Source organism: Pimephales promelas, chromosome 6 (assembly GCF_988280905.1).
Source record: "Pimephales promelas chromosome 6, fPimPro1.hap1.1, whole genome shotgun sequence".
In the NCBI taxonomy this organism is placed as follows: Eukaryota; Metazoa; Chordata; class Actinopteri; order Cypriniformes; family Leuciscidae; genus Pimephales; species Pimephales promelas.
Window position 1 is genome coordinate 40729769 of NC_142774.1, and position 14224 is coordinate 40743992.

Sequence of the window (14224 nt, forward strand, 5' to 3'; positions counted from 1 at the left end):
AAACACAACAGACAGAGTTAAAACAATAGTTCACTCACAAATGTTCATGTCAGAATTTTTGCTACATTAACTTTCCCTTAAAACCACAATTTAATATTAATGGACGTTTGTTTTTTCAAGATTTGACCATGCATAATTTTTTACATAATTTAAATGTAATTAAAAATGTTATTTCATACATAATTTAATTTAATGCATAATTAAAAAAGGTAAAAAAACTAATAAAAGGTATAGTATAATTAGATTTAGTGCATAATTGAATGTACATTTAGACATATATATAATATAATATAATTTAATTTAATGCATAATTAAAAAACTAATAAAATGTATAGTTTAATTTGATTTAGTGCATCATTTAATGTCCATTTAAAAATATATATAATATAATTTATTATTTAATTTAATGCATGATTAAAAAACAATAAAATGTATAGTTTAATTTGATTTTGTGCGACTTACAACTGCTATATATGTCAGAGGTCGAACTCAGGGACACATTGGTGTCTCCCAGTGGATTCGAAACCCGGGTCTCTCACACCAAAGGCATGTGTCTTATCCACTGCGCCATCAACACCCCTATGTAGTTGCTTAATATTACTGTACACTGTAAAAAAATATTGATGGTTTAACTTAAAAAAAGTAAGTAACCTGGTTGCCTTGAAATTTTAAGTTGATTGAACTGGAAAAAGTGAGTTAATACAATGAAGGAGATTAATTTAATCATCAGAAACTCAAAATTATATGCTATCTGAACTAAATAAATTATTTAAGTTGATTTGACAAAAGAAAAAATGTTGTGATTACTACACTGTAAAAAAAAATATTGTTGGTTTAACTTAAAATTTTAAGGCAACCAGGTTACTTACTTTTTTAAGTTGATTGAACTGGAAAAAGTGAGTTAATATAATGAAGGAGATTAATTTAATCATCAGAAACTCAAAATAATATGTTATCTGAACTAAATAAATTATTTAAGTTGATTTGAGAAAAGAAAATATGTTGTGATAACAAATCTTGAAAATATTTTTTACAGTAACGATGACACCTTAAAATAAAGTGTAACCCCTTTATTTGAAGGTGATGTTGTTTTTTACGTTACCCTTTTTTATTTGAAGGTGACGTAGTTACATAAGTATTAATAAAATAGATGTACTTACTATAGAGTTACGGTTAGGGTTTGGAGGATTATGGTTAGTTACTTGTAATTATGCATAATGTACTGTTATTATATGTAGTATGTGTAACTACGTCACCTTAAAATGAAGTGTTGACTAAAGCTAGTTTTTTAACGATGTTGCCTTGAGAACTATTTGAAATAAAATGACGTTGAAATCAAATTAACAAAAATAATTGAAGCTAAATAAAAAACTACTAAATATGAGAAAAGTGCATAAACATACTGAAACTTAAACCCATAAAAAAATATTTTATATACATATAGACTCTAAAAAATGCTCGGTTGTTTTAACCCAAATTTGGGTCAAATATGGACAACCCCAAATGTTGGGTTAGACAACTTTCACTTTCAACCGTAAATTTTTTAATTACATTTTTAACCCAACATTTGGGTTTGTCCATATTTGACCCATTTCCAGCATCACTGTAAAAAAATATCTTCATGATTTGTAATCACAACATTTTTTCTTTTGTCAAATCAACTTAAATTATTTATGTAGTTCAGATAACATAATATTTTGAGTTTCTGGTGATTAAATCAATCTCCTTCTTTGTATTAACTCAATTTTTCCATTTCAATGAACTTAAAATTTTAAGGCAATCAGGTTACTTCATTTTTTTTTAAGTTAAACTTTTTTGGTAAACCAACTTTTGGTTTAACTTAAAAAAATTAAGTAACCTGGTTGCCTTAAAATTTTAAGTTCACAGCAACACAAATAAACTGATAAGCAAAAACACAACAGACAGAGTTAAAACAATAGTTCACTCACAAATGTTCATGTCAGAATTTTTGCTACATTAACTTTCCCTTAAAACCACAATTTAATATTAATGGACGTTTGTTTTTTCAAGATTTGACCATGCATAATTTTTTACGTAATTTAAATGTAATTAAAAATGTTATTTCATACATAATTTAATTTAATGCATAATTAAAAAAAGTAAAAAAACTAATAAAAGGTATAGTATAATTAGATTTAGTGCATAATTGAATGTACATTTAGACATATATATATATATATATATATATATAATATAATTTAATTTAATGCATAATTAAAAAACTAATAAAATGTATAGTTTAATTTGATTTAGTGCATCATTTAATGTCCATTTAAAAATATATATAATATAATTTATTATTTAATTTAATGCATGATTAAAAAACAATAAAATGTATAGTTTAATTTGATTTTGTGCATAATTTAATATACATTTCAATATATTATATAATATAATTTAATGCATAATATAAATTATATCATTTTAACAAACAAAAAATAATATCATGTATAATTTAATGTAATGCATAAATTAATATACACAATTTAAAAACCAAACTATTATAATTTATACTTCAATTTAATGCATATTTTAATAAACATAATTAAGAAACTCATTTTATTTAATTGAATGCACAATTTAATTTAAACAATTTTAAAAAACAAACTAATATAATTTATACTTTATTGTAATGCATAATTTAATATACATAATTTAAAAAAAATCTAATAATTTATGATTTACAGTTTAATTTAATTGAATACATAATTTAATTTACATAATTAAAAAATAAAATTAGCAAAAGAACACATATTTGTTTGAAAATCCAAAAATTAAGCTAATTAATAATAATAAAAACAAAAATAGTAAATAAATAAAAGTCAAGTATGAAAATCTAAAAATATAGATTTTGTTTCAAATGTTTCTCTTAAACTATTTAAGCAACACCCTAGATCAGCTCTACCAAACGTGGATGTTTTGAACATTGTTATTATGCTTTCATTGATACTGTGAAGCTGCTTTGATGCAATCTACACTGTGAAAAGCGCTATATAAACATACTTGGCTTGACTTGACTAAATTCCATTGCGTTGTGGCTTCCTTCTGTTGTGCTCCAGTCTATTTTTATCATGTTGCACCTGAAATGAACTCACCTGTGGGGGTGACAGTCACTCCGCCCATCTCCATCGCCTTCTCCTGAATCCTGTTCCAGACTCCCTGCTCTCTCGTCCACAGTCTGGCTGTGCACACGTACATCCCTCCATCTTCCGGCCTCGCTCCGGAGAGCACGAGACTGTGTGAGACTGTGTTTCCCATTTCTAGACGCATCCCGCCATCTGTGTAGCGTCCCGTGAACCCGTCGCCAACCGTCACACCCAAATCTGGACCAAAGGTCAGCATGTCCTCGAGCAGAGACGAGCCCTTCTGGACCGACCAGGTTAAGGACAGGTAAATCCCTTCCATGAAGCTGCGGGAGACGTTGCACAGCAGTCTAATGGATCCGCCCTCGGGAACCACAGCGTTCGGGGTGTCGGGAGCCACAATGAGACTGTTAGGAACAACTGAAATAGAAAGATAAAGGGTGTGTCAGTGTGTCTTTCCTCGGTTTAATTTGACATCAACATTATAAGCTGTTAAAGTTTACCATGCCAAAAATTCTAAGGCAAATGCAACCAGTAATTATGACTTTGTTTGTTTGAACACTCCAGTAATCTTATAGCAGGAAATGTCATTGCACAGCGTCATTAAACCATTGGACTAAGCTTTACAGACACACATTTGAATGAAATAAAACACAAAACATGTCTGGAAAGATACAATGTTAGTCTGACAATAAAAGCCGACTTTGTGTCTGAACAACATGACGTCGTTCATCACAGTGACAGAACCAGATCGACACGTTTAACCAATCGTGTGGAAACAGATGTGATAAAGGTTCAGCAGGAAAATAAGTTAGCTCTATCCACACAACGCTTTACTGGCTAGATCACAATTAAGAATTGTTGGCCTAAACACTTAGAAAGGAAGAGGTGAGCATGCAACATGATCAATAAATGAGTGGAAACTATAATTATGACTGCAGGGTAAATATGTAGTTTAGTTGTTTAGTAAATGGACTAAACTCAGTCTCATATTACAGTCTCATGTTTCAAAACTGTATGTATTTTCTTCCATTGCAAATAGATGGACAGAGGGAAGGACGAACATATGGATGGATGGATAGAATGTTGGACAGACGGCTATGGCTGGATAGACAGATGGAAAAATGGATGGATGGATGGATGGATGGATAGATGGGTAGATAGGTAGACAGATAAATGATGGACGGATGGACAGACGGACGGATGGATGGATGGAGGGATAGGCAGATGGATGAATGATGGATGGATGGATAGATAGACGGATGAATGGTGGATGGATGGATGGATGGAAGGATGGATGGACAGACGGATTGACAAATGGACGGATGAATGGTGGATGGATGGATGGATGATAAATGATGAATGGATGGATGGATGATAAATGATGGATGGATGGATGGATGGATGGATGGATGGACGGATGGATGGATGATGGATAGATAGACGGCTGAATGATGGACGATATATGGATGGACGGATAAATGATGGATGGATGGATGGATGGACGGTGGATGGATGGACGACGGACGGACGAACAGATGGATGGATGGATGGACGGATAAATGATGGATGGATGGACAGACAGATGGATGGATGGATAAATGATGGATGGATGGATGGATGGATGGACGGATAAATGATGGATGGCTGGACGGATGGACGAACAGATGGATGGATGGATGGACGGATAAATGATGGATGGCTGGACGGATGGATGGATGGACAGATGAATGGTGGATGGATGGACGGACGGACGAACAGATGGATGGATGGATGGATGGATGGATGGACGGATAAATGATGGATGGATGGACAGACAGATGGATGGATGGATAAATGATGGATGGATGGACGGACGGACAGATGGATGGATGGATGGACGGATAAATGATGGATGGATGGACGGATAAATGATGGATGGATGGATGGATGGATGGATGGACGGATGGCTGGATGGATAAATGATGGATGGATGGATGGATGGACAGACAGACGGACAGATGGATGGATGGATGACGGATAGATAGACAGATGAATAATGGACGATGGATGGATGGACGGATAAATGATGGATGGATGGATGGATGGATAGAAAGTTGGACAGATGGAAGATAGATGGAGGGATGAATGATGGATAGATGGAGGGATGGATGGATGGAAAGTTGGACAGACAGCTAGCTAAATGGATACATAGACATGGATGGATGGATGGATAGATAGACGAATGAATGATGGACAGATGGATAGATGGAACGATGGATAGATAAAAAGTTGGACTGATGGCTAGATCAATGCATAGATGAAGGGATAAATGATGGAGAGATGGATAGGAAGTTGGACTGATGGATAGATGAAGGGATGAATTACTAGATGGATAGGAAGTTGGACTGATGGCTAGATAGACGGATGAATGATCCTCCAACTGATTCACAGACGATGGACGGACAGATAGACAGAAAAACGGATGGATGGTTGGACAGATGGGTGACAGACGGATATATGAACAGATGAATGGATAGACAGATGGACGGACGGATGGATAGGCAGATTATAAATAACTATCCTGGTCTTGGCTGGTTAGTGAACTGTAATTAATATGATCTTTACTCGGCACTCACTGAGGGACGAGTCGTGTCATTCAACAGTTAACCGATGAGTTTATCAGTGAGGATCCCACTGATCTGAGTGTGTGTTACGCCTCAAACCAGCCGGCAGGAGGGAGCACGGCACCTGACATGCTGAAACCGAGTGGTTTCATGAAGTCAGCATCATTACACACACCTTTAGTGGATCAGCTTACAATATTTTCAATAGGGAGTTAATGCTGGTTCCAGTTCATATTGCGACCTCTGACTTTTGATTGCAATCTGAGCCCAGTTTGAGATTACTGGACTCTTCCTGAGAGGCAGCACAAATCTCCTTTTGCATTTAATTCATTCATCCATGGCTGTCAGGAGAAACAATTAAGCTGTTTTACATGTCCTGTGGGTTCTTCCACAAATCTACTGTGATTACACTAATTTTCAAGACGTTCAGTCAGTGCTCATGAACTAAAGATAATGATAATATCATTAACCCAGTGAATTTTGCATAATGAACGCTGTTGGCATTCAGGGAGACTTGCTAGTCCACAGATAAAAAATAATTACGTTGAACACGTCAAACAAAAGCCATTAGCAATTAACGCATTGCACAACTCTTTTAAATGTGTGTTTCTATTAAAAACATTACTTTTGTATGAAACATTTTCTGCATTATGCATTTGCACACAATGTTTTATATCGGATGATTTACAACTACTTAAAACAGCTGGACAACTGCTTCATATTGATATTAAACTGGATGGATGGATGGATGGATGAATGGATGGGTGGACGGGTGGATGGATGGATGGATGGATGGATGGACGGGTGGATGGATGGATGAATGGATGGGTGGATGGATGGATGGATGGATGGGTGGATGGATGGATGGATGGATGGATGAATGGATGGGTGGATGGGTGGATGGGTGGATGGGTGGATGGACGGACGGACGGACGGACGGACGGACGGGTGGATGGATGGATGGATGGATGGATGGATGGGTGGGTGGATGGATGAATGGATGGATAGATGGATGGATAGGTGGGTGGGTGGGTGATGGATGGATGGATGGGTGGGTGGGTGGATGGATGGATGAATGGATGGATAGATGGATGGATAGGTGGGTGGGTGGATGGATGGATGAACGGGTGGATGGATGGATGGATGGGTGGATCCCATCCATCCCTCGCCGCTCTTTATGCGGTAGGTGGATGGATGAATGAATGGATGGATGGATAGGTGGGTGGGTGGATGGATGGATGAACGGGTGGGTGGATGGATGGATGGATGGATGGATGGATAGGTGGGTGGATGGGTGGATAGGTGGGTGGGTGGATGGATGGATGAACGGGTGGGTGGATGGATGGATGGATGGATGGATGGATGGATGGATAGGTGGGTGGATGGATGGATGAACGGGTGGATGGATGGATGGATGGATGGATGGATGATTGGATGGATGATAATATCATTAACCCAGTGACGCTGTTGGCATTCAGAGAGTCTTGCTAGTAATAATAACGTTTCCACTGGAAAAATGGTTTTGCACACATCAAACAAAAGCTATTAGCAATTAATGCATTGCACAACTTTGAGACATTAATGACATTGCATAACCGTTTCAATTCATGTATTATGCATTTGCATGCAATGTTTGTGCCAGATGAGTTTTATTTAAAACATTTTATACATTCTCACCTAGCAGCTGGACATTTGCATTATAGTTTCCACTTATGATGGAGTCAGTGCTGGGAGTACTGCACTGGTAGGTGGCGCTGTCACTAACGCGAGCCTCTTCAATCCTCAGTTCCGCTGCGTTGTCAGCTAGTTGTAACACACTGATGTCGCCGCTCTTTATGCGGTCCTGAAGAGAGCGATCGGAGAATTTTTGGTCAAACGTTGAGATCACTTTGATGAATTCTGTCCCTCGCGTTACTGTCCAGTCGAAGTTCTGCTCCCTCGGGCCCTCGTAGTCCGAAACATTACAGCGAATAGACAACGGCTGGCCCTCGACCCGGAGCAAAGGGCCCTTAGACACCGTCACCGACCTGCAGTGGCATAACCCTTCAAAACACAAAAACAACAGAGCTTTATGGACTGCTCTTTATATCATATTTGATTTCAATGATGTAAATATGAAATGGTGTTGGTAGAGCTTTTAAAGTGTGTGAAATAGAACAATCAAGCTCAGTCGGGACTTTTATCGTGATTTATTATGGTTTTATCCATAGTGTAAAAGTGCTAACCCGTAGTTGTTTCCTTAAAGAGACGTCTATACTTCATTAAACCCATTCCACTTGCTTTAAATTAATGTATTTAGGTGATTTAGGTGGCTGAAATAAAGCATCTTTTAGCAGATCAGCATACAATCTTGTAATATTTTCTAATAATACTTTACAATATTAGTGTTTTTACTGTATTTTTGATCAAATAAATGCAGATTTGGTGAGAGATGTCTTTCAAAAAACCTTATTCATCCAAATTGGAGAACAAATGAGTCCTACAGTACGAATCAAACCCTTTTATTTTGATTTATTATGATTTTATCCACACCGTAAAATGGTAACCTGCAATTGTTTACTAAAAGAGCTATTTCTACGTGATGAAACTTTTTTTGTTGATCAAATGAATTGGATTGGTGATTTAGCGATATTAAACTATATTTTTTACTTGCATAAAACTACTTGATTTAGTCAGGCTGTTAGCAGATCAGCATAAAATCTTAAGATATTTTGAAGTAATATTTTCATAATATTCATATTTTGGATGGATGGATGGATGGATGGATGGATGGAAAGTTGGCTAAATCTATGGATAGATAGACGGATGGATGGAAATAAAGTTGGCTAAAATGACGGATGGATATATGGATGGATGGATGGATGGATGGGTAGGTGGATGGGTTTGGATGGATGGAAAGTTGGCTAGATCAACGGATAGATAGACGGATGGATGGATGGAAATAAAGTTGGCTAAAATGATGGATGGATAGATATATGGATGGATGGATGGATGGAAAGTTGGCTAGATCAACGGATAGATAGACGGATGGATGGATGGATGGATGGATGGATGGATGGATGGAAATAAAGTTGGCTAAATTGACAGATAGATATATATATGGATGGATGGGTGGATGGATGGAAATAAAGTTGGCTAAATTGACGGATAGATAGATAGATAGATAGATCGATAGAAAGTTGGCTAGATCCATGGATAGATAGACGGATGGATGGATGGAAATAAAGTTGGCTAAAATGATGGATGGATAGATATATGGATGGATGGATGGATGGATAGATGGATGGATGGATGGATGGATGGATGGATGGAAAGTTGGCTAGATCTACGGATAGATAGACGGATGGATGGATGGAAATGAAGTTGGCTAAAATGATGGATGGATAGATATATGGATGGATGGATGGATGGATGGATGGAAAGTTGGCTAGATCAACGGATAGATAGATAGACGGATGGATAGATGGATGGAAGGAAATAAAGTTGGCTAAATTGACAGATAGATATATGGATGGATGGGTGGATGGATGGAAATAAAGTTGGCTAAATTGACGGATAGATAGATAGATCGATAGAAAGTTGGCTAAATTGATGGATAGATATATGGATAGATGGATGGATAGACATAAAGTTGGCTAGATTGATGGATAGATAGAGAGACAGATGGATGGATCGATAGAAAGTTGGCTAGATCGACGGATGGATGGATGAATGAATGGATGGATGGGTGGACAGACAGATTAAAGAGCTATTTTAACATGTTTTAACCCATGAAACCTTTTTAAGATAGCATTTTTCTTCAGTGCAGGTGTAACTGAGGAAGCATCCCTAATTCGCTAATCTGATAACCTGATTTCTGAGTTTCATAAGCATACAAGTCCTGCCTATAGTTTGGCATATGGCACTTTACAATGGGATTATGAGGATTATCTTCAAAGCACATGATGGCACTTTCATAAAAGACTCCGAATGCAAATGAATCGCCATGCTAATGATAACTCCGTCTCTCTCACCCCACTAGACTTGCAAATGACACCAAACGAAAAAAGACTATCCTAAAATATTCCTTTCTCACAGGAAAGCTCCTGCAACACGCTGAAGGCAACTTCAAAACTCGGGAAGACACAGGAGAAATGTGTTTGTAAAACCTTGTTATTTTCACCATAAACTCGTTTATTTTCTTTTGTGCTTATTAAAAGTCCATTGGGATTCCTGTCAGCAATGGGGAAATAACAAACTCGTAATGTTCAGCTTTGAAGTCGATAGAGCAGTGTTTAAGAGACCGGTCTATATTATAAAAGAATGCAGAACAGCAAGAAAATAGAGGAGAGGTGATGATATAAACATACCCTACTTGAAGTAAAAAAAAGGTTTGATGTTTGTTTACATGCATGAGAATATGTGCATATGCAAATAAATGCAATTTAGTCTCTACATGTTGACCAAATCTAAAACTGGTATGAAATTAAGACATACATTTCTATAATAAGAGGTTTATTTAGGTCTCATGTAACATACAAAGCAACAGAAGTAGATAGTTTCGCCCTTCTCCTCTCTTTGGCTTGATCTGAGTAATAAATGAGCTGTCCTTCAAGGGTTCTTTGCAATATTTTTCGGCTCAACAAAGAATGGTTCATGATTTGCTATAAGCCTCTTTGAGAATTAAAACATTTTTGGTGTTTCATGACAGGTTCTTCAGATCAGTGTTTTGCATTCTGGCTTCTTTAAACCCCTGTATATTGAAGGCTTTCAACAGAATTAGAGATTAGACCATTTATTTGTGGACCTTACAATGCTTTGATCTGTTGCATAACACCTATTAGAACCTTAAAGTGTCAGGTTACATGCCATTCATGTCATAAAACTCAGCTTCCAACTTTCATTTTGTCATCACATGGCACGCCATGTTAATTATAAATGTGAATTATTTAATGTTTTGCAACTCGACCATGTTAAAAAACATATAATAAATCAATGCAATTTTATAATAATGAAAAATACGAGCATTAGTCATATTATATGCAAATGCTACACTTTGTATTAACTTTTTGACCACACAATTAAACAAAACACAATCAAGGCAGAACAGATTCAGAGATAAATCTCATTTACAGTAATATGCAAATCTATACTTGAATATGAAAATAATTTTGAGGTATACTCAAATTGTGGCCATGCAAATAAAATAAAAAAGTAAAAAAATCAAGGCAAAACAGTTATTGATAACAAATATGCATACTTCCTTTGAGTTATTTACTATGAAATTTGACCATGTAAATCTAATAATAATAAGAAATCAAGGCAGAACAATAGGCTACTATAATGTTTGGGAGATTTAATAGGATCTAATTTAACATGCAAACATATCAATATGCCTTATATTCCCATTGAAATTATTAGGCTACTATACATTTTGGCCATTTAAATCTAATAATAGCAAGAAATTAAGGCAAGCTTTTTTTAGAATGATTGATAGATGTTGAATGATATCTAATTTTGTGCTAAGCAGCAATTTTTTACTCGGTAAAGAGTTAAATTTACTCAATTTGACCCTTAAAATCACTAACCTGTGCTCAGGTTCATGTTAAATCACAGCTAATTCACACGTCGCCACGAGAAGCATATTTTAGTCACCTTTAGAGAAAACACTGACTGTTTCTGACTATTTGCCTTGACAGGAACGCTGTTCCTCGTGTCAATACTACATCATGCTGAGGGTTTGTCTTCCGTTCCCGAAGGAAACTCACCGACAGCGGCGAACAGCAGGACCAGCGCGCGCGTGTCTCCCATGTCCACCGCTTACTCCTGATACGAGCTGGAGACGGTCTGAAGGACAGACAGACAGGTTCACACACACGCACACACACACCTGTGATCTGGAGAGAGAGAGAGACCCTCGCTGGGGTGACGTCAGGATCGCAGTTTGAGAGCGAACGTGAGATGACTGACGCGCGCACGTGATTGATTCACGCTCGTGGAGGTTTAACGAGCGAATGAAGGAAGTGAAGCGGGATTCCCTACGTCTCTCTCCCTCTCTCTCTCTCCCTCTCTTTCATAGATAGATAGATAGATAGATAGATAGATAGATAGATAGATAGATAGATAGATAGATAGATAGATAGATAGATAGATAGATAGATAGATAGATAGATAGATAGATAGATAGATAGATAGATAGATAGATAGATAGATAGATAGATAGATAGATAGATAGATAGATAGATTCAGTATTATTGCAATTTTTATAATAATTAATATATAATATATATTAATGTAATATAATAATAATTCAGTATTATTGCAAAGTTTCAGATCCACTCTGTAATCGGAACTGTAATCTTTTTAGTAGAAAAATGACTTTTAAATTGAGTTATCCTTCTCTCAGAACAGCACATTAGATGCCTACTATGCCATCTAGTGTTGAGAAACTACAGTTCTAGTAGACACTTCCTAAATGTGACTTTCAGTACCCTTGAGGGACAAACTTACAGAATAACCTGGAGTAGCCTACACCGACTCATGTTTATAGGTCACTTCTTGAACCAGAAACATTCTGGCTGTCTACTTGGAGCCACTGACCCTAACCCTAAACCATACTGGCTCAATCAGTGTGTAGCTATAAATGAGCTTTGATTATTACACTTGGGTTTGTGGTGCATCTTTATTAGCAAGAGTCAGTTCATGTGCCGCTATGAGGGTACAGTCAGATAGGGCAGTGTGTTTCAGTTCGGAGAAAAAAGAGAGAACTGAGAAAAAAAAATGTTAATCGATTCTGTTTTCCTTCTGCTTCTAAAATCATATGGAGACTGGCCGAGAATGCAACATGACATCCAGATCAGGGGTGCGTTTCCCGAACAACGACGTAGTAGTTCACTGTTTCACTACCATAGTACGATGCATGGAAAAATCAACTAGCTAGTCACGAGTCACGACTGTTTCCCAAAACCCACTGTTCAACCATGTTGGTTTCGCACGTGGTGGAGTAATAACTACTTTTAATGAAACTGTTTGAGATCCAATGAACACTAGATTTGTTAATATAAATTACAGACATGTCATCTGAGTACTATGTCTAATTGTTCTCAGTTATTTTGCTTTATTACCAGACTCAATATTTGGCTCGTTCTTACATAGTAGAGCACGTTCGCACATGCGCACTCTTCAAACACGTTACTTCAAAATCTTTTGAAAAACTAAAAGACGTAAATTCCATTTGTATGTATTATAAATAAAAGGCACCGGATGAATTGTATGTCAGCTTGCTTATTTTGCTCAAGATAAGGATTTATTACCTCCAAATGTCATGCAATATAGAAACGCCTCTACAGGTCGAGAGTTGTACAAACCACCCAACTTTGCGATGCTGTTTGCGAATGTTCGTTTTACAGTGTAGACACAAACAACATTAAAAGCTGGATTTTCACTACAGGGGGACTTTAAACATTTTTCCTATTTAATAATGTTTAATTGCATGCACACAGTGAAGCATGCAGCCCATATGCACATCTAAACCGACACGTGCATCATCACAACTTCAATAACTGTCCACAGCAGTGCTAAAAAAAGTCAAGCTTAATTGAGCCACTTCCTTTGTGGCAACCTAAAACAAGAAACACATATATATAGAAAATCATTTCTTAGAAATTCGTTTCTAAAAGCAAAAACAAACAAAAAGCAAAGTTGTTGCTTTTTATTTTTTAATGTTTTCACACAAAAAAATGGTCACACATAATGTGTTTGTGACAAGCGTCTTATTTCCATGATGACAATTTCTGACCAACACCAAGATTAGCACGCACTTCTCCATTTATCATCACAGAGGAAAAAAAGATGTTGATGATGATTGATGACAACGGATGTTCCATTTATTCATTTATCATCCCTCCGATTTTAATAATTTTTACATGGACAATGTTCAAAACTTTTCTTCTGTCTTCATTGTGCAAACGCTTATATTCCTCAAAATTCATTATTACTTCTAGCCAATATTTATTAATTACTTGCTTTTTTTGCACGCCTGAAAAGTTGAAAGAGTCAATATTTTTGAATATTTATTAATTTTCTAATTAATATAGAAAATTGGAATATTTATCTGACATTTTGACACTTCATTCAGACTAGCATTTTACTTACAGTACATTTATATCTTACAGGCAAAATGTATCACAATACAATGGTACTATTTGTAAGTTCTAATTGTGTAGGGAATATTTATACATGTCACATAATGTATTTTTTAGGGCTGTCAAACGATTAATCACGATTAATCGCATCCAAAATAAAAGTTTGTGTTTACATAATATATGTGGGTACTCTGTGTATAATTATTTTATATATATAAATACACACACATGCTCGTATATATTAAAAAACATTTTCATGTATTTACTGTATATAGATTTAAATATAATTTATATTAAATATTTTATATATAAATAATATTTTTTTCTTAAATATAAATGCATGTGTTTGTATTTATATATATAAAATAATTATACACAGTGCACCCACATA

At 35.9% G+C, this 14224-nt stretch overlaps 1 protein-coding gene across 1 annotated transcript in view; it reads right to left on the minus strand.

The window, feature by feature from the left end:
* The window catches only part of ptgfrnb (prostaglandin F2 receptor inhibitor b), a 46416-nt gene extending 34702 nt beyond the window's left edge, over positions 1-11714 (minus strand). The window contains exons 1-3 of the mRNA XM_039648365.2: positions 11458-11714; positions 7388-7753; positions 3117-3524 (exon numbers count right to left, since the gene is read on the minus strand). Coding sequence (XP_039504299.2) covers positions 3117-3524; positions 7388-7753; positions 11458-11500 — 817 coding nt within the window. The 5' untranslated portion in view covers positions 11501-11714. The remainder of the gene's footprint in view (positions 1-3116; positions 3525-7387; positions 7754-11457) is intronic.
* Positions 11715-14224: the final 2510 nt, after the last annotated feature.